The sequence below is a fragment of the Salvia splendens genome, chromosome 12 (genome assembly GCF_004379255.2).
Source record: "Salvia splendens isolate huo1 chromosome 12, SspV2, whole genome shotgun sequence".
Taxonomy (NCBI): domain Eukaryota; kingdom Viridiplantae; phylum Streptophyta; class Magnoliopsida; order Lamiales; family Lamiaceae; genus Salvia; species Salvia splendens.
In genome coordinates, this window is record NC_056043.1 from 26591958 (window position 1) to 26619329 (window position 27372).

The 27372-nt window shown below is 37.3% G+C and overlaps 1 protein-coding gene across 2 annotated transcripts; it reads left to right on the forward strand.

The window, feature by feature from the left end:
• The first annotated feature begins 11407 nt into the window (after positions 1-11407).
• On the forward strand, positions 11408-20764 carry LOC121757946 (carotenoid 9,10(9',10')-cleavage dioxygenase-like). Of its 2 annotated transcripts, XM_042153390.1 has the most exons (14): positions 11408-12136; positions 14032-14102; positions 14252-14266; positions 15032-15143; positions 16282-16381; positions 16629-16691; positions 16842-16952; positions 17779-17963; positions 18480-18618; positions 18937-19054; positions 19152-19253; positions 19694-19945; positions 20149-20260; positions 20542-20764. In XM_042153390.1, exons 1-14 carry the CDS (start codon positions 11909-11911, stop codon positions 20569-20571), a joined length of 1638 nt encoding a protein of 545 aa, XP_042009324.1. In that variant the 5' UTR covers positions 11408-11908; the 3' UTR covers positions 20572-20764. The 2 variants fall into 2 exon arrangements, with proteins under 2 accessions (XP_042009324.1, XP_042009325.1); XM_042153391.1 differs by lacking the exon at positions 14252-14266 and having other exon boundaries at positions 12091-12136.
• The last annotated feature ends 6608 nt before the right edge of the window (positions 20765-27372 follow it).

Here is a 27372-nt window from a genome sequence, read left to right on the forward strand (position 1 = left end):
GAATCGATTTGATTTTACAACCAAGTTGATTCTCAACTTCGTTCTTATAATTTTTGAACGCTTCTATTGCTTCATCTTTACTTCTTAAAAGATAAATGTAGCAATACCTTGTGCAATCATCTATGAAAGTGATAAAGTACTTTTTACCACCTCTTGTTTGCACCATCTTTAAATCACATACATCCGTGTGAATTAATTCAAGGGGTTTTGTGCTTTGTTCAACCGAATGAAACGGCAACTTAGTCATTTTTGCTTCAAGACAAATTTCACATTTATCTTGATTATCCACTTCATTAGCCTTTAGTAAATCTAAATTTACTAATCTTTTAATGGCTTTTGAATTTACATGTCCCAATCTACAATGCCACAAATTTGAAGACTCGGTCAAATAAGAGGAAGTAGATGCTTTATTATTATTAGCCAATGGCTTTGCAACACTGCGAGTTGCTACGCTAAGCTTGAAAAGCCCATCGGTTACATAACCTTTTCCGAGGGATTTTCCAAACTTATACAAGACAAACCTATCAGACTCAAATACAAGTTTAAACCCCTTATTAACTAGTATTGATCCTGACACTAGGTTCTTGCGGATGTCCGGGACATGCAGCACATCCTTCAAAGTGATTGTGACGTCAGACGTCATCATGAGAATCACGTTGCCAACGCCGAGGATTTCGGACGATGCTTGATTCCCCATGTTAATTTTCCTTCCTTCAACAGCCGTGTAGGAGGCAAACTTGCTCCTATCTGCGCAAACATGTGCAGTAGCGCCGGTATCAATATACCAGCCACCCTTGTTGTTGTTAACAAGGTTGACCTCTTCAGTGACCACAGCAATGAGGTCGTTCTCATCCCAGTCCTTGAACTCCTTCTCAACGACGTGGGCAGCCGGCTTCTTCTTCTTGCTGCGGCAGTCTTTAGCAAAGTGGCCTGGTTTGCCACACTTGTAGCAGTCGCCTTCAAACTTCTTTGAAGGCTGCTTTCCCTTCCCTTTGTCATTTGGACGGTTTGGGCGAGGGCGTTTGTTGGAGGGTCCGCCCCGCTCCAACAGATTGGCCTTGGCTTCATTTGGGGCGAATCCCTTAGCCTTTTGATCACTTTTGCGCACGTCGGCCTCGATGCGCAACTTCACGATCAAGTCTTCAAGGGTCATCTGCTTTCGCTTGTGCTTGAGATAACTCTTGAAGTCCTTCCAACTTGGAGGGAGCTTGTCAATGATCGTGCACCTTAGGAATTTATCGGGCAAGGTCATCCCTTCAGCCACTAATGAGTGGATGATCATTTGGAGCTCTTGGACTTGCTCCATGACGGGTCGAGAGTCGACCATTTTGTAGTCCATAAACTTGGATGCTACAACTTGTTCCGTCCCTGCAACATTATCTATGCTATACTTCTTTTCTAGGTTTTCCCACATTTGTTTAGATGTGGTTACATTGGAGTATACATTATAGAGGCTATCATCTAATGCACTTAAAATAAAATTTTTACATAGATAATCCCCTTTTCTCCAAGCTTCATAGTCCGCCATGACTTCGAGCCTAGTCTCTTGGTCGCTTGGCGCGGGTGGCTCGTTCTCCGTGAGGAAGTTGGCGACGCCCAATGTTGTCAAATAGAACAACATCTTTTGATACCACCGCTTGAAGTCAGATCCTCCAAACTTTGGTGGCTTCTCGGCGGGTGGCATCATTCTTGGTGCCATAGGTGCCGCACTTGGTCCATTGAAGGAACCAATTCCGTTGCCCCCGAAGGAGCCAACAACTTGGTTGGGCATAGAGCTCCCCATGTTCGTGTTGGGTATAGTGCCCCCCACATTCGTGTTGATCCCGGAAGATCCAACACCAGTATTGAGCCCAAAGGCACCAACACTCGATCCATTAAAGGATCCGAAGGAACCACTAAAAGTGGAACCAAACGAACCACCAAAGGTGGAACCAGTGGACGCCCCGAAGGGGTTGTCCCAAACCCAAGGGACGGTGGATGAGGCAGCTGGGAAGCCGGGGGTTGGCATCATCGAGGGAATCGATGAGGTGTTGACCGGTCCAGTGGTCGCCATGGTGGAGGGAATGGCGGCGGTGGTGGTGGCAGCAGCGTTGTTGGATTCAGTCGACATCTCCAGCAAAGGTTTAAGTTTCGAAAGTTTTTAGTTCAGTTTAAAAGGTCCAAATCCCTTCAAAGGCAAGTTATCTCGTCTTGCGATTGTTGGTTCTACTGATTACAAGATAACAAGACCGGGCGTAATATAACCCAAAAGAAAGAAAAGGAGCAACTGAACTAAATGAAATTACAACGTAAGAATTCGAAACAAAGAACCGTGAACTAAGTTTAGCCGAGTCGAGGAGGCCTCTTCCCGCAAGACGAGATACGCCCCGGTAGTGCTCTTCGGTTTGGCGTGTCGTCCCCAAAGGTAAAACGGCTACGTCTCTATTGATGCAGCACCGCAATCAGTAGAGCTCCGGCGAACTGGATGGAGGAGAGGGCAGAGCTTCGACAGAAGGACAATGCAGAGAGGGAGAGAGCTTATGATGCAGAGAATGCTTGGAATTGTGTGTCCTAATGCAGTGGTATGACCAGCCTATTTATAGGCCAAGCCCCAAGCCCAAAGACCACCCAAAGACCAATTGTCAAGATCCAAGCCCAAGCCCAAGCCCAAGATCAAGATCGAGATCGAGATCGAGATCGGGATCGGGATCGGGCCCGGGCCCGAGGCCCGCGGCCGCGAGCGCGAGCACGCGCACGGGCTCGGGCTCGGGCGGGCGGGCGGCGGCGGCGGCGCGCGCGTGTGCGCGCGTGTGGGCTCTTTCACCCATCTTGGTCCACTATAATTATTAAGTAACATAAAGTCACTTAATTTATACACATTAAAAGATGTGTTAATCCTCCAATGTGGGATAATTAACACTAATTAATTATTCCCTAAGCTCCAACTCCAAGCTTTAATTAAAAGCTAATTATGCCCAACTTTAATCCACTATTTCTCACTCACCGGAAATCGGATTTGAGAAAGTGAATATACTACATTTATCTACGTAAAATGTAGATCGACGCTATGTCATTTAATTTCACAAAATTAAATGTCTCGTCACATTTATTATTTGGTCAAAATCCATTGACCGGGCATATTTAATACCATGATTTCTACAATTCGCTGATATTTCGTACTTTTGGATTGAGACATGCTAATTTTTTGAATAATAATTATTTTTCCTTTCTTTTTTTTTCTTGCTTTTCTCTTATTATTTTTCTCATAAAATTAGTATGGGTTATTAGGACTTAATATCATAACTTTCAAAAAGTTGGATTTGTCCCACGAACTTTGAAATTGACAAATAATATCACGAACTTTACCCCGAGTTTGTTATTTCCCACTAATAAAAAAATTCAGCTATATTAATAGATTGAAGAACAATTTTGGAGGGTGTGCTTCAATAAAAACTATCTTCAAATATTGTAAAACTTGAAGCTCTCGAAGTTGTTGTCGAGAATTACAAAAACAATTCGTAAAAAAAATTATTTGCCAGAATTTTTTCATTGGTGGGAAATAACAAACTCAGTGTAAAGTTCAATGATATTAGGTGTCAATATCCCAATAAGTATTAACCAAACTATTCACATAAATATTTATTCCCCTGCCATTACCTTGTCTCACTCTTATCACTCTCTCACACAAATACCATTGGTGCATCTTGCGAATTGGAAAATGTGTCATCTTATGAGGGACGGACTACGGAGGGAGTAGTTCTATTTCTTCTTCTGTTTTGACCTCTAGTTGATATTTGCCTACAATTTCTTGTAACTGGTAAATAAAATACTCCTTTCGTCCCTTGAATTTTGTCACATTTTGACTTGACACGAGTTTTAAAAAATGTAATGGACAGTGAGTTGAAAAGTTATTGGAGAGTGGGTCCTACTTTTATATACTCCATCCATCCCTGAAAGTTTGTCCCATTTTTTCATTTTCGTCCGTCCCACAAAATTTGTCCATTTCACTTTTTACTATTCTTGATAGTGAACCTCATATTCCACTAACTCATTCCTCTTCATATTTTATTATAAAACTAATATATAAAAGTAGGACCCACATTCCACTAACTTTTTCAACTCATTTTCCATTATATTTATTAAAACACGTGCCGGGTCAAAGTGGGACAATATTTGAGGGACGGAGGTAGTATAAAACTAATACTCCCTCCATCCCCAAATATTTTCCCACTTTGACCCGACACGGGTTTTAAGAAATGTTATGAAAAGTGAGTTGAAAAAGTTAGTGGATTGTGGGTCCTACTTTTATATATTAGTTTTATAATAAAATGTGAATAGGAATGAGTTAGTGGAATATGAGGTCCACTACAAAAAATAGTAAAAAGTGAAATGGGACAAACTTTGGGGATGGAGGGAAATGGAAAAATGGGACAAACTTTCAGAGACGGAGGCAGTGATAAAATATGAGTTGAAATGAGTCGGTGGAATATGGGTACTATAAAAAATTATAAAAAGTGAAATGCGACAAATTTTGTGTGATGGCCAGAAATAGAAAAATGTGATAAAATTTAAAGGACATAAGGAGTAGGTAACTATTTTAAATTTTAATTATGCTAGTTTGGTTAAGGGAGGAACTTGATATAGTTCAAGCAGATTCAGATGAATGAAGATTTTTAAGCTGATCGGTCCTAGTCCATCTTTTTTTTTCTCCTTTTCTCGTGTCTCTTATAAGTTGCCACATAAAATATAATGCATTCAGGTTAGGTTGTAATATTATGTTAGAATTTTCCATTTGATTATTCATGCAGTAAGCTATCATTTTGAGCTGATTTTGTGTTGTCACCTTATAGTTTATACTACGACTCTTGCTTTCACAGCATTTCAGCTGCCTCCAAATGAACGAAAATATTGGAGTTTCTTTTCCACTCAAGACTTGATTTGGCAAGAAAATTAGTTAATTACCGCGAATATGAGTTCCGTTTTTTTCATTTTAGGTCCGTCCGCAAATAGGAGTCTCGGTTCACTTTTACTATAAATGGTATAAGGCCCCACATTCCACTAACTAATTACACCCACATTCCACTAACTAATTACACCCATATTTCACTAATTTTTTTTCATTCATTTTTCTTAACACTTCTTAAAACCCGCACCAGAAAGAAATAGGGCGGAGGGAGTATATCTCTAATATACTCCATATATCCCTTTAGCAAGACATTTTATTTACTGTTACTATCATTTTGTTGTGTTTTGATGATGCTCTATAAAAAATTGTGGGTTGAGATTCGAAGCATTGATGAGGTTGGGTGTGGTTATTGGTGATGCTCTTTCCTTATTCTTCAGCATTTGATCTCTACATACTTGAGCTCAAATTACCCAAATAGTGGGCGCTCCTTTATCCGTGGCTTGTTTAAGTCCACTTTACAGAATTTATAAAAATGCTATTTTTAGCTATATGTTTTCCTATTTGAGCATCTGAGTTCTCAATGAGACTATGGCCGGGTTACCAATCAAGTTTAACATTTTATGCAAGATGATTCTGGAGGTATATTCGTTTATAAAAATGCAATTTTTAGCTATATATTTTCCTATTTGAGCGTCGAGTTCTCTATGAGACTATGGCCTGGTTACCAATCAAATTTAACATTTTATGCAAGATGTTTCTGGAGGTATATTCGTTTGCGGATTTTCATGTTTCCTTTTTTGTCACTCATCTAGCTTTGATTTCTTAGCTCAATTTTTTCTTCAAAGAATTAAATAATGAAGAAATCTTTAAGATGAGCTTTGTATAGATTATCATGATAGTAAGAATGACAAATTAGACCATTCATAAGTAGTAATAGTGATGGTCATACTTATTATAGCTTCTTGGGGAAAAGGGGAGATTTGGGTCAGCAAATCTAGGGATACTTGTATTGCAGGTGTTATATGTTTCCATTAATCATACCTAAAAAAATTTATATCTCTCTCTTATTTTACCAATAATACATTAAAACTTGTGCCAAACCCAAACTCCATACTTTTTGGAGACAAAGAGAGTATTATTCTTTCTCTTACCTTACTCTTTCATCACTATAATTGTTTATTATCATTTTTTTAGAACGAATGCAGAAAATGAAATGTAACAAATCTTCAAGGACAGAGGGAGTACAATCTTGAGTACACAGGATTTTAGGAAGAATAGTTAGGTGGAGTAAGTAAAAAAAAATAGTTGAATTTTTAAGGGATAATAACCTTAAAAATCATGAACTTTCCCCAATATTTGGTATTTCCCACGAACTTTAAAAGTTGTGGGAAAAACCATTAACTTTGATAGACGTGCGGATTTCCTATGAAATGAATTTTCCATCCAAGTTCATTGATTTTGGGGAATATGATTATAATTGTAGTTAGGATTCGAACGATAACGTCTTGCTATTTTAAAAATGATGCATTTTGTCCTATTTACGGAGGTTATGTGTAGGATATTCGGCGAGCCACGTCACTTAAACTTGGCCGGAAAATTTATTTCATCGGAAATCCGCACATCTCTCAAAGTTCATGGTATTTCCCACAACTTTTAAGTTCGTGAGAAACATCAAATTTTGGGGAAAGTTCATGATTTTTAAGGTATACCGAAGTTCGGTACAATATACCGGAATATTGATATGGTAACAGTTATGATATTACCTATACCGCAAGTTCGGTGTAACGTAATTTAGTATAATGAAACTTCCGATACTATATACTATTTTCTATAATATTGTTATATTCGGTAACATATTCCGATGTTTTATCAACACTAAATATTTTGTCAACATTAAAGAGCAGGCCACGGTCCATTTAGAGGATGATCAAGTGTACCGGAAATCTCATCCACTACGTTGACGGTAGATTCGTCATTATGTTTTCTATTGTTCCAGTTGTTTTGTTCACTAGATTACAACTTGTCCCTCATTCACTCTACCATCAATTTTCACCTAATTGGTTTCTATTTTGCAAATGATTAATGAGGAGTCCAAGACTGCCGGGAAGATAACCCTTGATCAAGCGGTGCCAAATGCTCTAAAACATGGTGAAAAGAAGCTTAAGGGAGCCTTGGGCATTCAGTTCTGCCGCTCGATGGAACTCCAGATTCAACAGGGGATAAAGTGCGCATATGAGAAGATGAAACATGTTGATGAAAAGTTTGCTACCAACCTCAACCGTTGCAGATTGCACCGAAACTGGAGGCTGATCGGGTGGCCAGGAGTTTATCGCATCTAAAGAGGAGGTGTGCAATGTCCTCTTTGACTTGGCGGAGAATTGGATGGCCTATCGGTTTCACAAGACCACTCCGGCTATGGCAATGGCGGTCAGTGCAGCAGGACTTGTCATCATCACCGTTGTGGCCATGCTCTTGCGTGGCCACAAGAATGGGTAAGCTTGGAAGCACTTGATCCTCATTGGCTTGTAAGTGAGTTGTAGTGAGATTGTTAGGGTAAATATTTAACATAGCTAGATTGATGATTGTATTGTTGAGATTGACTATCCCAACTTCTCATTGGTAAAGTAAGAGAGATGTAGAGAGAAAAAGTAATTAAATTATTGTTAGTGGGGAATGAGTCTCACCTCATTAGAAAGATAGAGTTAGGGCTGGCAAAATATACCGAAATACTGCACTTACCGTACCGAAAAAATACCGAAAATACCGCATTTTCGGTATACCGCATTTTTCGGTACGGTATGATACCTTACCGTTAGATTAATGTACGACAAAGGTATGAATTTTGCATATACCGCGGTATACCGCATCATACCGCATTATACCGCAATTACGGTATATACCGTTAATAATTATATATATTTAATATATTTATTATTTATAAAATTATAATATTTAATATATTTATTATTTATAAATCAAACAAGTATGATTTGCGGTATACCGCAACACGGTACGGTATACCGCAATGTCGGTAAGGTAAAGGTTTTCAAATATTGACATACCGAATTTTCGGTATACCGCAATGCGGTATACCGAAAAATTCGGTAAGGTATAGGTATGACATTTTCTCATACCGCAATTTGCGGTACGGTATGCGGTATGACATTTTCGGTGCGGTATACCGTACCGTGCCACCCCTAGATAGAGTTTCCAAAATTGAAAAGTGGATATTCTTGTGGAACAAATTAAAAAGGAAGAGTGCATATTATTGTGGGATGGATGGAGTAGTATCTAGTAAAAATTACAAAGACATTAAGGTATTCGCAATAGGGCGCCGATCGACCGCCCAATCTATTGCATGAGAAGCATCGATTGGTGCCTATTGCACACCGATCACCACATATTCATTTTTTTAAAATTAATTATATAATGTTTTATATTTCAATAAAATATGTTTGATTTATTTGATAAGCATCACTGCACCAATAATTAAAATGACTTATGAATATAGTGACCTGAAAATTGAGATGGGCTTAGGATGAGTTAGTTGATAAAATGCTGACGCAACAAAAGAAATTGAAGATGAGCTAATGATTGGCTGTCCACTAATGTGAATGGTTATATACAATAAATTGAATATTTTGATATTCCCTTCGCCCCACAATAAGAATCACATTTGGTCATTTTGGTCCGTCTCACAATAAGAGTTACACTTGGTCATTTTGGTCCGTCTCACAATAAGAGTCACACTTCATTTTTAAAAATGGTAAGTAAGTCTCATATTCCACTAACTAACTCCACTTACATTTTATTATAAAAATAATAAAAAAAGTGGGTCTCATATTCAACTAGCTTTTTCAAGCTATTATTCTTTACATTTCTTAAAACTCATGCCCCCAATAAGAGTGACTCCTATCATGAGACAGATGGAGTGTTAAATATTACTCCATCCGTCCCACTTAAGATGACACACTTAGTTTGTCTCAAATAAGATGACACATTTCTATTTTTGGAAATTTTATCTCTATAATTAATACCCCGAACCACTTTTTCTTTTTACAATTAAATACTAGGACTATTCGGTTCTCTTTCTCTCTCAATTTAATAAATTAAACTCGTTAACAAACAACTCCTAAAATATCATGCTAACTAAGAAATGTGTTTAGTGTTTGGGGTTATCTGTAGTAGTAGTAGTGATATTACTATTGATTGATTAATACTCCCCGTCCCATAAAAATATGGGCAATGGGTATATAACGGGAATTAAGACAAAATTAGTAAAGTAAGAGAGATGAGGAGAATGGTATTGTAAAGTAAAAGAGAGGAGGAAAGTGGTATGGTAAAATAAGAGAGGGGAAGAATGATAGTTAAAATAGTGTTAGTGGATAGTGGGACCTACGTTATTAAATTGATATAACTATCCAAAAATGGAATGCACATATTTTTGTGAGACGGACGAAAATGGAAAACGCACCTATTTTTATGGGACGGAGGGAGTACGAAATTTGTATTACTCTCTCTGTTCCATGTTAATAGAACCATTTTTCTATTTCGAGATGTTTCAAGATAATTGAGTCGTTTTCATTTTTGGCAAAAATTAATTATCTCTCCTACTTTATTCTCTATCCATTTAACACACTATTCTTAAAATATACGTGTCAAAGAAATTGCATCTATTAACCAGAGAATATAAAATAATCACAAATAGACAAAAAATGGTTCGTTGTTAGAGCATCTCCAATAGAGATAGGCCAGCCATAGCCTAGCCACAAACTCCACCTGCCACATCATCAACACTAAAAACTCCTCCTGCCACATCATCAGGACAAGTAACTAGACAAGCAATAGGCCAGCCATAGCCTAGCCACAATAACAAAAATTATAAAAAACAAATAATTAACAATCACACAAAATACGAAATTAAATTTACGACATAGATACGAGAAAATTCAATAATAATATTAAAAATTAAAAAAGTACATTAATTAAAAAAAGTACATTAATTACAAAAAATCACATTAATTTTTAAAAAAAACTCCTCCTCCACACACGAGCCCCCCCGCCTCCGCCTCACTCCTCGTCGTCGTCGCCGTCCCCACCGCTATCCGGGACCCCCAAATCTGCGGCATCTGAGCCCGCGTCTGAGCCCCCCAACTGTGCCGCGGCGGCATTCAAATCGGCCCCCATACTCACGAGCATTGAGTGAAGAAAACTTTTCTCCTCGGGGTCAGTTGCCGCCTTCCAGTCAGCTAAGATCTTGTACATCTGAGCCCGCGTTTGTTAACGCGCGAAGAAGGCGAGCTCGGCTGTCGACCTGCCAACACGGGGGATGCCGACTGGACCTCCTAGGACCCCTGGCGAGCCCGTTGCGCCCGCCTTTGACCAACCGGGCGAGTGCGGCGAGTAAACGCGGGAGGGGACGGGAACTCCTGAACATCCTCGGGGAGGTCGAGGGAACCGCCGCTGCTGCCGCCGCTGTAATCACCTGTATAGTTTAGTCGCTGCTTCTTCAGCCAGCCAGCATCGACACCTGCCCGAAACTTCTCGGAGTCCATCAGCACCTCATAGCAGTTCCAGTAGGTGAACTCCTTATAAAGCCCGAGCACGGGGAAGGCTTTCTCCGCTATCCTCCTGCAGTCCCCGTCAGTTTGGCCACTGGTCTGTATGCGGAGGGCGTTGGTGTACAAGCCCGAAAATCGGGAGACCGCAGCCCTGATTCGGTCCCACCCCTTCCAACACTCTTCCCCGCTGCGTGGTCTCCCCTCCGGGCAAAATGTATTGTAGGCTGCTGCTATTTTAGCCCACAAGTTGACGATCCTCTCATTGTTCGAGGTGAGGGGATCATCGCAAACACTCACCCACGCCTTGGACAGCGCGACGTTATCCGCATCCGTCCACTTCCTCCGTGCCGGGCTCTCGTCAGCAGCCGGCTGCGACGACTCGCCGACCACCCTCTTGCCCTTGCCCTTCTTCTTCTTTGGCGCACCCCGACCCCGCCCTACTCTCCCATTTGAACGGGAGTGTCCGCATCCCCGAGATCTATCCCCAACTCCTCTAAGGAGAAAGTATCACACCCAGTGAACTGCGTCTCCGATGGGGTCGATGTATGCGAACAAGCAGTAAAAAAATCAAAACTGGGGCGATAGACGTTGTCCCCCCGGCGTCCCCTACATCCCCGACTGCCACCCCGGCATCATCTGCATCCCGGGTGCCCACCCCGGCATCATCTGCATCCCGGATTGCATCCCGGGTACCCCCTGCCCGCCCGGCATCGCCGGTCCGCCCTGCATCCCCTGCCATCCCGGCATACTACCCCCGGATGCCATCCCGGACATCATCTGCTGCCAAGGGTACATGTTTTAGTACCCGGCCATCGGACCCCATCCACTTCCCACGGGTACCGTGGGAGTTTGAGACCCGCTCGTCACTGGAGTAGACTCGTTGTTGTGCTCCATTTCGCGTTGTTGCTCTTGTACAGAAATTAAGATAGAGAGAATACTCGTTAAAACAAGTGGTGCGAATAAAAATGACGTGCAAATCACGTATAAATAGTGTTTCAAAAATTAAATAAAAAAAATAAAAAATCGGCTGGCAGATCGCTTGCCGATCGGGAGCCTGCAATGGCGGCAAACCGATCGGCAAGCGCATCATCTAGCACCCGGGAATCGGCATGCGCTCGCCGTTTTTCTCGCCGATTTGGCGCTCGCCTGCTGCAATAGTTCGGCGAGCGGACCGGCCAACGCCGGTAATTGGCTAGACGATCCGCTCGCCGCCATGGTGGATGCTCTTAAAAATTGAAGAGATGAAAACAAAACGTTAGGTGACCAGAAAATAGAAAAAAGAAAAATGAGAATCATTTATAGAAGCGGAAGCGGACACGTGGCAATGGCAGCATCACCTCCCCAATTGCGATGCATCAATTCACACTCACCACATTTACTCTCTCCCACGCACTCTTCTTCCTCTATATCTAATCCCCACACCCTCGTCACGCTGCTTACAAACCTCGATTCATAGGCTGAAATGGGCGCACAGGAAAGCGACGACTTAGAGAGGACTGGCGCCGGCGTTGTGGTGGTGAAGCCCAAGCCTAGCAAGGGCCTAGCCTCCAAGGCCATCGATTGGCTCGAATGGGCCTTCGTCAAGATGATGCATGACTCCAAGCAGCCTCTTCACTACCTCGCGGGCAACTTTGGCCCCGTCGACGAGACTCCGCCGCTCGCCGACCTCCCAGTCCAGGGCCATCTCCCGGTCAGTGCCTTCAATTGTTTATCTGCTATTATCTTCTTCTGTTTCGGAATTGCGAAATTCTGTGAGTTTTTGCGCCTTTTTTAGCGACTGATTTTGCTCCAGTTTTAACTATCGTTAGCTTCTAGGTGCCTGTTTTTTTTGTTTTTTTTTTCCTTCCAATTTTTGTTTATTAATAATATAGTTTTGTTACTATTTCGGATTTTGGAGCAGTTGAATTATGCGAATCTTGTGGCTATTATGGAATGGGATGGAATGTTCCGTCACTGTATTGTTTTTTTCTGGAAATTGAGAACATTAAAATATGAATAGACTTTCTAGCATCGTCTCAACCATAAGAGCATATGTGATAAGAATAGTCCAGCCATAGCTCAGTCACAAACTCCTCCTGCCACATCATCAACACTAAAACTCCTTCTGCCACATTATCAGGACAAACAACTGGACAAACAATAGCTCAGCCATAATAAATAAAATTATTAAAAATAAATAATTAACAATCACACAAAATCCGAAATTAAATTTACGACACATATATGGGAAAATTCAATAATTTCATTTAAATTAAAAAAAGTTCATTAAAAAAAATTACATAATTAAAAAAAACCCTCTTCCACACACGAATTACGGAATTACAAAATTAAAAATTACAATCACGCAAATACGGAATTAAATTTACGACACAAATACGAGAAAATGCAATAATTTTATTTAAATTAAAAAAAGTAAATTACAAAATTAAAAATTACATAATTAAAAAAAACCCCTCTTCCACACACGAATTACGGAATTACAAAATTAAAAATTACAATCACGCAAATACGGAATTAAATTTACGACACAGATACGGGAAAATGCAATAATTTTATTTAAATAAAAAAAGTAAATTATAAAAAAATTACATAATTAAAAAAAAACCCCTCTTCCACACACGAATTACGAAATTACAAAATTAAAAATTACAATCACACAAATACGGAATTAAATTTACGACACAGATACGGGAAAATGCAATAATTTTATTTAAATTAAAAAAAAGTAAATTATAAAAAAACTACATAATTAAAAAAAAAATCGGCTAGCCGATTCCGAGCCTACAATGGCGGCTAGCGGATCGGCTAGCCGTTTTGCCGCTCGCCGCCTACAATGGTTCGGCTAGCGACCGGCCAACGCCGGGAATCGGCTAGCCGGTCCGCTAGCCGATCATTGGAGATGCTCTAAAGTCTATATTCTCCTTTTGTATTTTTCTCCATTTTTTTAAGATTTGACTGTTTTAAACACATTTTTCGCTATTTTTCAACCTCTCTCTCTATCAAAACCCACAACGTTCTATATAAGAGAAGAAAACAATGGTGGAATCTAGAAAACAACTGAGAGATTAAGAGGCAGAAAGGGCGTCGAACTAAATGAAGATCTCCCCATTTCATTAGTCTATTTAACCTAACTATAGTAGTAGACATTGTCACTGATACCAAAATACTGGGGCAAGCAAAGAACCGAGCGGTTTTCTGAAAACTTAACAGAATCTGGTTTTGATTTCATTGTGGCAACCCAAATGAACCAACTTATTAAATGACAAACTGTTAAAAACTGAATTAAGCAACTATGTAACTAGTCAAAGATCACCATGGGATTGGAAATATAATTCGCTTTGGTTTGGTTTGGTTTGGTTTGATGACAAAGATATTAAAATTGGTTCATTTGTTCTGTTCGGTATTAGGCTTTAACTATGCATACTTTTTTTTTATTTAGGTGGTTCCCATTCAGAGACCACAGACACCAAGATTCTGCTGTGTGATATCATAACGTTTTGTGTCAATTTATTTACATAAAGTAGTACGTTTTCAGTTATGTTCCTGTACAATATAGTTTAATAATCATAATTTTGCCTATTGCAGGAATGCCTCAATGGTGAGTTTGTGAGGGTTGGCCTCAATCCGAGGTTTGCTCCAGTTGCTGGATATCATTGGTAATAACTTTTCTTTGTCAAAGGCATATGTTTATGATTTATAGCTGGAACATATTTTGAATTTGAACTAGTGAACTGTGATGTATGTACCATTCCAGTTAGTTGAGTATTAGGCACTATCTTTATCCTTCTCTACTTCTTTTTTACAGGTTTGATGGAGATGGGTGCGTCTTTCAAATCTTCAATCGAATTTAGGATGCCTAGCTCTTTCTCTATACTTTTATCATAGGATGACTGTCTACTACTCTCCCGTGCTTCTTTCATCTTTCCAAATAAAGCATTCATTTTTATTAGTATAGAACATGAGATGGGAATTCATTTTGGTTGAGTAATCTTGGCAAAGTTATCGTTTATATATTTTCTTTTCTTTTTCAGTGATGCAGAGAGATGGTGTTGGGCTAGATGTTTATAATTGTTTGGCTTAGGGAAATTTGGTTTGTTTTACTTCTTTGTAGATGAAAATTGCAAAAGTGGAGCTTAATAGTTGTTTTCGAGAGATAAATATACATTTAGTCCAAGTGAGGTATCTTTGGAGCAATATGATATGATCAGCTTAAGCACTGTCCATGCATTGATTTTTAATAAATCTCTTGTATGAATGAGTTTCATAAGTTCTCTTTAATAGAACAATTTTTAATCCGATCTTTTATGGGGTAAAAACAATACCACAAGAGTGGTATTACCATCTCTTTCCCCAAAACGTAAAATCTGTATTCAATGATGAATACTTATACCTATGATGTTTTGCATTGGTTGCGTATGGTTTCATGCATTTGCATCTTATTCATGAGATATCCATATATGCTGTGTGAAAGATCTAATTCTTCATCCCTCCCCCCAAACCCCAATAAAATCCTTTATAGCATATTCTACCTCTCATGATTGAAACTCTTTTTGACTATGGTTTATATGAATCATACTTTTTGCAGAATGATTCATGGTATGCGCATCAAAAATGGGAAAGCAGCCTATGTCTCCCGCTTTGTGAAGACATCGCGACTTAAACAAGAAGAATTTTTTGGTGGATCAAAATTCATGAAGGTATGTTCAGTTGTAATATAATGTCCATTTCTTTGAACCAATTTCTATCACCTCTTTTTTCCCTGCATTGGAATTTAAAACTTAAGGTGAAGACCATAAGACTAGTTAGCTATTTAATGGATTTAACTCTGTGTGATCGATATCTTCTGCAAACCAACCTGTTTGCCTTTCTATAAAGTATCAATTCTGCTAACCAATTTCTATCCAATTCTTCTAGTTAGACTAACTCTTGTTATAATTAGACTTTGGAGCTGAGTCATTGCAGTTAGTAGACAACTCAATAAAACTAGAGTACTAGAACTGTCCCCCAGGACATAATCATAAATATGGTATCGCCTCCACATGTATGGGTTAGTAAAAGGAAATCATTATTTCATGTAAATGCTCAAATAAGTTGAATATAGTATGTGTTATTTATACAATGTTAAAGTCTCAGCCTCTTCTAATAACTTGTTCGCACTTTGCAGAAGAGATTGTTTACACATTTACATTTTCGTACACTGCCTGAAGATAATTGGATGATTGCTATATGGGAAAATCATACGAGAATGTGGATTCCAGATTTAAATACTATCTGGAGCCATTTTTTTGATAAAATAATGGATTTTATTAGTGTTTCAGAATTGAGATACATCCTTATAAACAGGAGCTTATGTTTGATCTACTGGTAGTAAACTATGTCCTGCATGATAATCACAACAGTTTCTCCTCTATGTGTCTAAGGAGTATAGAGCTGAACTGCCTTATGTCCATTCAAACAAGTTAAAATGGATCTGAGTCCTTCACAAAGTTTTACATCACAGCAATTCATCTTTGGAAAACTTGAGCCATACTTGGACATCTGAGGAAGATGCCTTCTTTTAATATAGACAAGGGTGGGGCAGCACTGAGTTGTTTTACTTGAGAAAATCTTAAAGTAACATCCATTAAACCGTGTTAATGTGCAAGAGACAATCATGAAGGGGAATTTCTCGAGAGAAATGACACACAGCTAAAAAGTAATTTGGATGTTTAACCAGCATCTTCTGCTATTCTTTCTGTTCTTCTGATTTTAGATGAGGAAACATGGGTGTTTTCCTCCCTAATATGCTACATGCTTTATTTTGTGCTGCCTAACAATTTCAAACTTGATCTGCAGATTGGTGACCTGAAAGGATTTTTCGGACTTCTCATGGTTAACTTGCTAATGCTAAGAACAAAACTCAAAGTACTGGATTTTACCTATGGAAATAGTACAGGTGGGTTGCACTGCTTTTTATCTAACTGTCTCTGGCTCTCTCTATGTTTTCTTTTCTTTATATAGAGTACATAACAGGTTTATAACTGCTTATGTTGGTGAAATACACAACTATTTTATACATCTCTTGCATTGAGATTGTTTCTATATTTCTTGGTAACATAAGTATTTTCATTAGCATCAGAAATGCTGATCTGCCTTTCATGTATGCATGGTTGTGGTTGACCATTGTGGGGGTTCTCTTTCAGCTAATACAGCTCTGGTATATCATCATGGGAAGCTTTTGGCGCTTAGTGAGGGAGATAAACCTTGTAAGCTTTTCTTTCTTTCTCCTGTCTTAGTTCGAGAAGTATGCACCTTTCTGAAGGCCTCAATTTTATTTGTTCTAAGCCTCCGTTACTGTCAATTTTACTTAAGCATGCGGGCCTCCTTAAAATAGTTTTTTACTATTCACAATTCAGATGCCATCAAAGTTTTGGAAGATGGGGATCTGGAAACGATTGGCTTGCTGGATTACGACAAAAAACTGTCACATTCTTTTACTGCTCACCCTAAAGTTGACCCGTTTACAGGTAAGGTTAATTGATATCCAGTTGCATACTGCAGTAGAAGTAATCAATCACCTGGTTTATTTAAGTTTCTCTGCTCCCACAAAGCCCCCCTCCGTAATTTGACAACACAATTATCCCTGTCCACTGCCATAATTTGCCTATTATTTTTCCATGTTGCTACAGTAAATCTGATTTAGAAGAAACGAATACCAAAGTTATTTCCATGTCGTATAAAAGCAATGGTTGAAACAAAGGGGACTAACTTGTATAGCCATTAAAGATACAAAATGAATTTCTGTTTCCCCAAGAACGTGTTACCTCCATTTTGCCCTTATTGCTTTCATATTAACTCTTTTAGCTTTGGATTTTTGAGTCATAGTGACCCAAACTTGAGCCGGGTATGTCGAGATTGAGCCACCAATATTCAGCCTGAGTTCAAGTTACAATTGAGCTTAATATGAACTTGATTGGTTAGGAAATCAATTTGTAAGGATATAAAGTCTTAATGGTTGTAGAACATGTTCTCTGATCTTCAAAGCATGTCCATTAAAAAAAATTCTTTTATTTAATAGACAAAACAAGTACCTCCACCAAAAGGAAACAGCATATGCTAGTAAAATCCAGTGATGAGTATTTAAAACCTTTATTAGGATATTGTGTTGGTTGTGAAAACATTAACTTAAAAATTAGTGGTACCTATTTTGAACCAATTAATCGAACTACAAATAAGGATGTGACCAAGCTGAGGTTCATGCTTCAGATCAGTGAGTCTCACCTCAAAAAGTACGTATGGTAACTTTCTTTTGTGTTCTATGAACGTTCTCCTGATTCAGTATTTTCAGATCAGGAGAAATGTTTACCTTCGGCTATTCTCAAAAGCCACCATGTGTCACATACAGAGTTGTATCGAAGGACGGTGTGATGCAGGATCCAGTGCCAATAACTATACCAGAGTCAGTTATGATGCATGATTTTGCCATTACTGAAAACTATGCGATTTTTATGGATCTGCCACTGTGTTTCAAACCAAAGGTATAGTGGTTACTCAACAATGTTAGTTCACTGCTTTAGCTTACATTTATTTACATGTACCATTTTCTAGTCTGGCATAATGTGCTTGTGCATGTTACATATTGGCCCTGAGCTTCTCTCTGTTATTTCACTTTTCACGCGACAAACAGAAACTTAATTGAACTGTTTATGTGAATATCAGATGTATATAACCCTACATCAGACACATGCTTTTTCAAATTTTCCTTGATAAGAACTAAAATCTGCATTAGTTGTCCTATTGCAAAATGGAAGCACTAAACATTCCATCATTTTAAATGAACTAGTAATATTCATCTGGGGACACCCAAGTGGTGAACCTCTTCTCTGTAAAGAGACTGGTCTAGGGTTCAATCCTCAACACCCCCTTCCCCCAACTCAAAAAAAGAGAATAAACTTTATTAGTATAATTATATTTCTGACCTGAACTTTTGTGTACTAACTACTGAGGCAGCATGTTGGTCAAACCGCTTGAACTCTTAATTATCATGCTTGCAGGAGATGGTAAAGGACAAGAAGTTCATTTATTCTTTTGATCCTACTAAGAAAGCCCGTTTTGGGGTTCTTCCGCGATATGCAACAAATGAGATGCTAATCAGGTGGTTTGAGCTTCCAAATTGCTTCATATTTCATAATGGTGAGCAACTCAACCCTTATATGCCTTAGATTCGCAAGTTTGGCTGTACCCCAGTTATTTCTAGCAGACAGTTCCACAAATGTTGAAAGTAAGCTTAGTCATAATCAATTATAAATTCTGCTGATCTCTTGATGACTAATCATGAATCTCAAATAGAGCCCCAGATTTACTTGAAGCTGCTTTTACTTTTCTTGTTGGAGCAAGATTCATTTTCTAAACTTCCTCACTAAATAGAGGGAGACTTATGTTCTTGTTGGAGTTTTCAGACTTCAAATTTTAGACAAATAATATATTAATATGTGTAAATTTTTTTATCAGCAAATGCTTGGGAGGAAGGAGATGAAGTTGTTCTGATCACTTGCCGACTTCAAAATCCTGATCTTGACATGGTCAGTGGCGCTGTAAAAGAAAAGCTTGAGAATTTCACAAATGAACTGTAAGATCCGTACTGATACATGTATACTCTCATCTCACTTTATATCATAGGTGATACCATATTTCTTTTTTTTGATGAATTACTATATTTCTTTCAGGTACGAGATGAGGTTCAACCTTAAAAATGGTCTGGCTACTCAAAAAAAGTTATCTGAGTCAGCCGTAGATTTTCCCAGGATTAACGAAAGCTATACTGGCAGGTTAAAATGTTTATAAACTTAAACAATACAATAAATCAATTCTTTTACTAGTTATATTTAAGGCGTGTATTCTTACTAATTTTGATGTACCAATAATATCGGTTCCTATTTTATTTTTTTTAAGGTTTGTTTAGTATATTTAGTTTTTATTTATTTGATACTATTATGATAAGAATCCTTTCTTATCTAAATAATGATAAGATTCCTCCTTTTTATTAATATGTGTATTGTTATAAAATCCGTAGGTTTTATGTGTGTCACACTTACTATTTTGCTAGTTGCATAAAAAATCAGGAATGATGAATACTGTTTATGAATGGTCCAATGTGTTTCCATTGAATATTCTTCAGATATTATGTACATCAGTCCTAGTTTAGGTGCTTGTCAAAAGGTTTTCATTCTATTCTGTCAGCTGAATGAAAAGTTTTTTATGGATGCAGGAAACAACGATATGTGTATGGGACAGTACTGGACAGTATTGCTAAGGTAACTGGAATTGTCAAGTTTGATTTACATGCTGAACCGGAGACTGGAAAGGAAAAGATTGAAGTTGGAGGGAATGTTAGTGGTCTCTTTGACCTCGGACCTGGAAGATTTGGATCAGAAGCTGTCTTTGTCCCTCGGGAGCCTGGGACTGCATCAGAAGAAGATGATGGCTACTTGATTTTCTTTGTGCATGATGAAAACACCGGGTACGCTCTCTTCCACTTCATAATCAGAAGAAGTTACCATGTTTCTGTATCATTATATAAGTGTCCGAACTATTCAGATTAATCTTTAGGATTAGTATTGTTATTGTCATCACCTTGTCTTGTTTTATTTTTATATTCGAGTATCTTAATAACGATTCACATGGGAAATCCTGACTAAATCCTTGGTTGTTTATGATCCACAGGAAATCAGTAGTGAATGTAATTGATGCAAAGACAATGTCATCCGATCCTGTTGCTGTGGTTGAACTTCCGAAAAGGGTTCCATACGGTTTCCATGCCTTCTTTGTGAACGAGGTTGGTGCATCCTTTCTTCAAAAATCTTCTTAAGCTAGAGTAAAATGCTAACATAAGGATGCTAGCCGGGTTCAAACGCATGCTATGAATAAGTAGATGACTATTTTTAAAGCTCAAAATTAGACATAGTAGCTTTTCTTTCACTTCTTATGGATGAGAGAAAAAACTAGGATTTTTAAAGTCATTTAACAGTACTTTTCTTTTTGCAAATTGGGTCTGTTTTTCTTCCTGTGATTGTGATTAAAAATTGCATCAACTGAAGTTGAGAATCCTTTGAACAGGAACAACTTCAAGAACAGACAAAGATTTGATGAGATTGGAACGAAGATTTGGGAGTGGAAGAAGCATATTTATGTACGCCAGTCGTTCACTATAATTCTCTATTGCCTTCTTCTCCCAAATTAAAGACCAATACTTCTTATTACTACAGTTTTATATTTATTATTACAGGTTTATATTTATTATTATTAATGAAACGAAATTGTTTTACGAGAACCTATAAAATAAAAACATGTGGACCTACGCTTTTGCCAAATATTAAGAGAAATAAATGGCAGAAAATCAATATTATAAACAATTTTTTTAGAAACAAGGATAATGCATTTCTTTAACAATTCAGTAATTTGACAATTGATTTAGCTCTCCATTCTGTGATTTAGAAAGTGTCAGCAAAACAATTCGGAAATTATTATGTTGCAATTTTTATTGACAAAATTGCATTTTTTTTCCGAGCTGTGGTGCGTGTGTATGTAGTTAAATCTCTGTCGGTGGACAGTTTACACTGTTATTTTATATCGAATTATAACAATATTTTACTCAGTTTAGTGCATTACTGTGATATCTGATTCATTTCCTCTTTATGTGATTGAGATAGAGTAAAAAATGCAGTATATTTGGACATTATCATGTTGCAAAATTCATGCACAGATAGCATGTTTTCTCAATCTTTGATGCATATATGAATCTTAACTTTGTGATAAATTACTCTCACTGTTCACTTTTCACTTTTCAATTTTCAATTTTCAATATGAGTAGTGATTTAGAGACATAATGTCTCTATGACATAATGCCCCTATGTCACTTTGCCATAACCTTAATTTAAATATGTACTAATATACCCTTATTTTAGATAAAAGGAAAATTAGTAGTTATGTATAATTGATTATTAGGGAAGGGAAGTCAAATCTAATCAAATTAACTATCTATAACTAATTAATACATAGTAGTATCAATTAAGATTCACGTTTATTAGCAAAATTTCAACTATTTTCACTACTTAGTTTCTTATTGATATCCAACAAAATAATATTTATATTCAATTATTTTATTATTAAATAATTCTTAAAATTCTAAATAAAAAAACTAAATTTAATTTTATAAAAATTAGAAGTAAATTATAATTATACTAGTCACTGTCATCTAATTATTTTATTATCAAATATTTATAAAATTTGCAAGTTATAAAAAATACTTCATGTCTAATATAAAATAAATTAAAATGATACTCCATTAAATAGTAACATTTAAATTTTAAGTCATATAACGATTATATAAACTCTATGATTTTATTCACCATTTTCGGATGGTAAGATGTAAACTTTTGAAACTAATGCATTTGTCAAATTAATTCACTAGTATTGTAAAGATATGAACATTTCAAATCAATGCTCTAATTTTGCAATTGTCTATATTTTCTGATTCTAAGCGCTAGCCAATAAATTGGTAAGATACTCCATATCATAAATTGACTTTCTACAAAATTTGCATTATATAAAAACATTTGAATTCAATCATCTAATAGTCATATAGGAATACTTAATTTCTTAATATTATCCTCCAATGAAATAAAAATATTCATTCGCATCCAATTATTTTATTATTAAATAATCATTAAAGTTCTAGAATGTAAAAAGTATATACGTACAGAAATATATTTAATTTTTAATTAGTATTAAATAATTACTAAAATTCTGAATCATAAAAATGATTGCATGCATATACATACTTAATTTCTTAGTGTCATCGTTCAACGAAATAGTAATTGTCACTCACATCAACTTTTTTTTCTTCTATAACAATGTTTAAATTTCTAAATTGTAAAATAGTACTCCAGTAGTATACATATGTTATATACTTAATTTATACTTGCACCATCTAATGAAAGGATAAAGTCATTTGCGTCAAATTATTTTATTAGTATTAAATAATTACTAAAACTCTGAATCATAAAAATGATTGCATGCATATAAATACTTAATTTCTTAGTGTCATCGTTCAACGAAATAGTAATTGTCACTCATATCAACTTTTTTTTTCTTCTATAACAATGTTTAAATTTCTAAATTGTAAAATAGTACTCCAGTAGTATACATATGTTATATACTTAATTTCTACTTGTACCATCTAATGAAAGGATAAAGTCATTTGAGTCAAATTAATTTATTAGTATTAAATAATTACTAAAATTCTTAATCATAAAAATGATTGCATGCATATACATACTTAATTTCTTAGTGTCATCGTTCAGCGAAATAGTAATAGTCACTCACATCTATTTTTTTTCTTCTATAATAATGTTTAAAATTCTAATTTGTAAAATAGTACTCCAGTAGTATACATATGTTATATACTTAATTTCTACTTGTACCATCTAATGAAAGGATAAAGTCATTTGCGTCAAATTATTTTATTAGTATTAAATAATTACTAAAATTCTGAATCATAAAAATGATTGCATGCATATACATACTTAATTTCTTAGTGTCATAGTTCAACGAAATAGTAATAGTCACTCACACAACTTTTTTTTTCTATAACAATGTTTAAATTTCTAAGTTGTAAAATTCTAAAACACATTAATTTGACACCAGGTAACAATTTAATTCTAGTATACAAATTTAAATTGTTGTTCCCTAACATTTTGTCCATTAATAAAATAAAGCATAAATAAATTTCGAATCTTTATTTGATGCTATAAGAACTCAAGCAATTAAATTGATTTATTAATTTTATAAATAGCTAAAAATGGATAAACTTTTACTTATACATTCATTAATTTATTTTTCCAGCAAATTAAAAAAAATCAACTACTTATAAAAATTACTCCCTTAGACAAATAATCTTCGAACTTATAGGAATGTATTTGAATATTAATCCATATCTTCCATATACATTTCCCATAATGAAGCAATCTTATTTATATCATACGTAATTAATACCCTTATTCAAAATTTCCATTTTCTAGATGTAAGGGGCAAAAAAGTACCTTTATAAAATTCAAATTTTATTAAAAGTAGAATATAATGTAATATTACTATTTAACCCTTATTATGTCTTAGACATTATGTCTCCAAAACATTTTTCGTTCAATATATGCGTGTTTAACTTTGATTAATTCCACTTTTCAATGCCAAAATTTGTCATAATGCAATTTCTTTGTTGTATAGTGCAATGTTCTTTATTAAATGAAACGAAAATTGTTTTGAAGTGTAAGAATATTTGGTCAACGAGGAATGGAAAGGGAATTTTGAGACAAATTAGGTTGTTACATCTTTGATGCAACTTTAATGAAGTTATGCCTCTTGATTATATTACTGAATTGAATATCTATGTTTTGCGTTTTTATGATAAATTAAAGAGGAAGTGTAAATGTTGAAGAGGAGAATTTATATGTATTCTAGTATATATAATGTGGAGGGATTGCACGACTCATATAGGCTAAGGAATTCTACACATGGTAAGATACAAATATGATTTACCCTAGCTAGAATTAGGGAAAGAATAATTATAATTGATTCCGTGATCTTCGTGTATCTTCCGTGATATTATGCGATATTGTGTATCTTCCAACACTCCCCCTCAAGTTAAGTAAGGGGATTTCCCATTCTTAACTTGCCTAATACTTCACCAAAACTTCTAGCGTCAACTGCTTTCGTGAGGATATCTGCTAGCTGGTCCTTTGAACGAACATATGGGAGATCTATCACTCTTGCTTCTATGTTTTCTTTGATGAAATGTCGATCTACCTCAACATGCTTCGTTCGATCGTGTTGTACCGGATTTTCAGATATACTGATCGCTGCTTTATTGTCACAAAAGAGCTTGCACGGTTCCTTTGACATCAAGCCTAGTTCCGTCAGTAACTTCTTTAGCCATAGGATCTCCGTTATCCCACTCTTGATCCCCCTGAATTCTGCTTCTGCACTTGATAGGGCTACCACCTTTTGCTTTTTGCTTCTCCAAGTCACCAGATTACCTCCAACGAAGGTAAAGTACCCTGCAGTTGACTTTCGATCATTCGGGTTCCCTGCCCAATCTGCATCTGTGAACCCGTGTACTTCTAAGTTCCCGTGGTTCTCGAATAGGATCCCATGCCCTGGTGTTCCCTTCAGATAGCGCACAATTCTTAGAGCCGCTTCCCAATGATCAACTTGGGGTTTGTGCATGAATTGACTGACTACTCCCATGGCATATGCAATGTCAGGTCTAGTGTGTGAGAGATAGATAAGTTTACCCACCAGACGTTGATATCTCGTTTGATGAGTGAGTTCAGCTCCTTCTGTCAGTCGCAGACCATGATTCTGCATCATCAGGGTTTCTGCCGGCTTGCAATCTAGCATTCCTGTTTCAGCCAAGAGGTCCAGAACATACTTCCGTTGGTTAATAAATATTCCCTTCTTTGATCGCATTACTTCAATACCTAGAAAATATTTCAATAGACCCAGGTCCTTCATCTCGAACTCGGTAAACAGGTTCTCCCTCAACTTTCTGATTTCTTCCTCATCATCGCCAGTAAGGATCATATCATCCACATAAATAATTAGACAAGTGATCTTTCCCTCCTTCCTTTTTATGAACAGAGTATGATCGGAATTACTCTGTTGGTATCCATATTTCTTCATGACCTCAGTAAATCATCCAAACCACGCCCTTGGTGATTGCTTCAAACCATAAAGTGTTTTTTTGAGTCTGCATACTTCCCCTGCCTTGAACTCCTCACTGAACCCTGGTGGAACTTCCATATAGATTGGTCGAGTTAGCTCCCTGTGCAAGAACGCATTAGTTACATCAAGCTGATGCAGTGGCCAGTTTTTCGTCGCAGCAATAGAGAATAGCACACGAATAGTATTCATCTTGACTACAGGTGAGAAAGTTTCTGCATAATCGACTACATAGGTTTGAGTATAACCCTTCGCCACTAGCCTTGCTTTGTAGCGGTCTATCGATCCATCTGGTTTCCTCTTGATTGTGAAAACCCACCGGCATCCCACGGGTCTAGATCCTTCTGGTCTCATACATGCTTCCCATGTTTTATTCTTCATTAGTGCCTTCATTTCCACAAGCATTGCTTCCCTCCAATGTGGGATTTCCATTGCCTCCTCTGCTGTCCGGGGAAGTTCTTCTTCCTCGTATAGTGCGGCCATAAAGGCCTTTGCCATTTTGGTCAGATTTGCCGGCGCCAAGTTCGCCACTGAATATCTGCTTTTTCTTGATATACGCTCGGGACTGTATCTCTTAGGTGGGACGCCCCTTGTGCTCCTGTTGGGGAGGATGTACTGTCCAGTGTCCCCATCAATTGCAGCATTCTCCACGGGTTCTACATCAGTACTGTTAGGAATAGTTGCACTATTGACACCAGTTTCAGTGGTTACCTCGGATATCACTGGAGGAGAATGGTCGGGTGTGGATGACTGAGGAGGCTCTGCCGGTGACAAGACGGGCTTGGCGACAGTGCTAGCTGTCTCTGTTAGTTCCGCCGCAGATTCGCTTGGTGATGGCACGAACCAATTTAGGGGTCCACTTGACCGATTAATGGTTCTACCCTCCCCCTGACCACTAAAATTGGTGTAGTAGTACTCACATTCTAAGAAGTTACAGTTCATGGTCGTTATTATCTTCCTAGACGACGGATCATAGCACCTATATCCTTTCTGATTTATTCCATACCCCAAGAAAACACACTTTATTGCGCACGCGGAAAATTTGGTTCTCTCGTGTTTAGGGACATGAACATATACAGAGCACCCAAAGATCTTAAGGGGTAGGGTAAGAGGTTCAGGCACATCGGCTAGAGAAGATAAAAACTGCAACGGGGTTTTCATTTTCAAGATTTTTGTAGGGAGACGGTTCACCAAATAAACAGATGTAGCAACCGCTTCGGGCCATAAAAATTTTGGAACATTAGAGTCAAAGAATAAAGCACGAGTTATCTCCATAACGATCCTATTTTTCCGTTCGGCTACTCCGTTTTGTTCGGGGGTATATGGGCACGAGGTTTGGTGAACTAACCTTTTGTTCAAGAAAAAATTTGACATTTCTTTATTAACAAACTCCCTCCCATTATCAGACCTAAGGATTTTTATGGATGTCTGAAATTGAGTCTCGATTAGTTTGTAGAAAAGGACAAATTTTTCGTAAACTTCTGATTTGTTTTTCAAAAAATATACCCACGTCATTCTTGAACAATCATCCACAAACAATAAGAAATATCTAAAACCATGATCACCAATAACGGGCGCAGGGCCCCAAACGTCAGCATGAACAAGTGAAAAAAGACTCTTAACACGAGTTTCAGTAGGTTTAAATGACTGTCTGTGGCTTTTTGCCAAAACACATGACTCACACTCAAAATCCTTAAGATGCGAAAAATTCGGGAAAAGCAATTTAAAATAACTAAGAGATGGATGACCTAGACGTCTGTGCCACAACCAAGCGTCTCGAGTTGCAGATCCGTGAGCCAGCATCGCGGCACTGTCTTGGTGAGCCATCTCGTCGACATAGTAGAGGCCTTGACGCTCAATGCCACGCCCAATGATCCTCCTCGTCCTGATATCCTGTAATACACAGAAATTGGGATGCATCAGTAATGTACAATTCAATTCCTTTGTCACGTGGCTAATAGACATCAATTTCTGCGACAATTTGGGAACATAAAGACAGTTTGACAGTTTCAACGTTGGGGATATCTCAATTGTCCCACTCCCTTCTACTGACGTAAGTTCCCCATCCGCAGTTTGTATATGACTTTTCATAGCCCCACAAAAATTCACAAAATCCTGTCTATCATGAGTCATTGTATCAGTCGCTCCACAGTAAAAAATCCACCGATTATC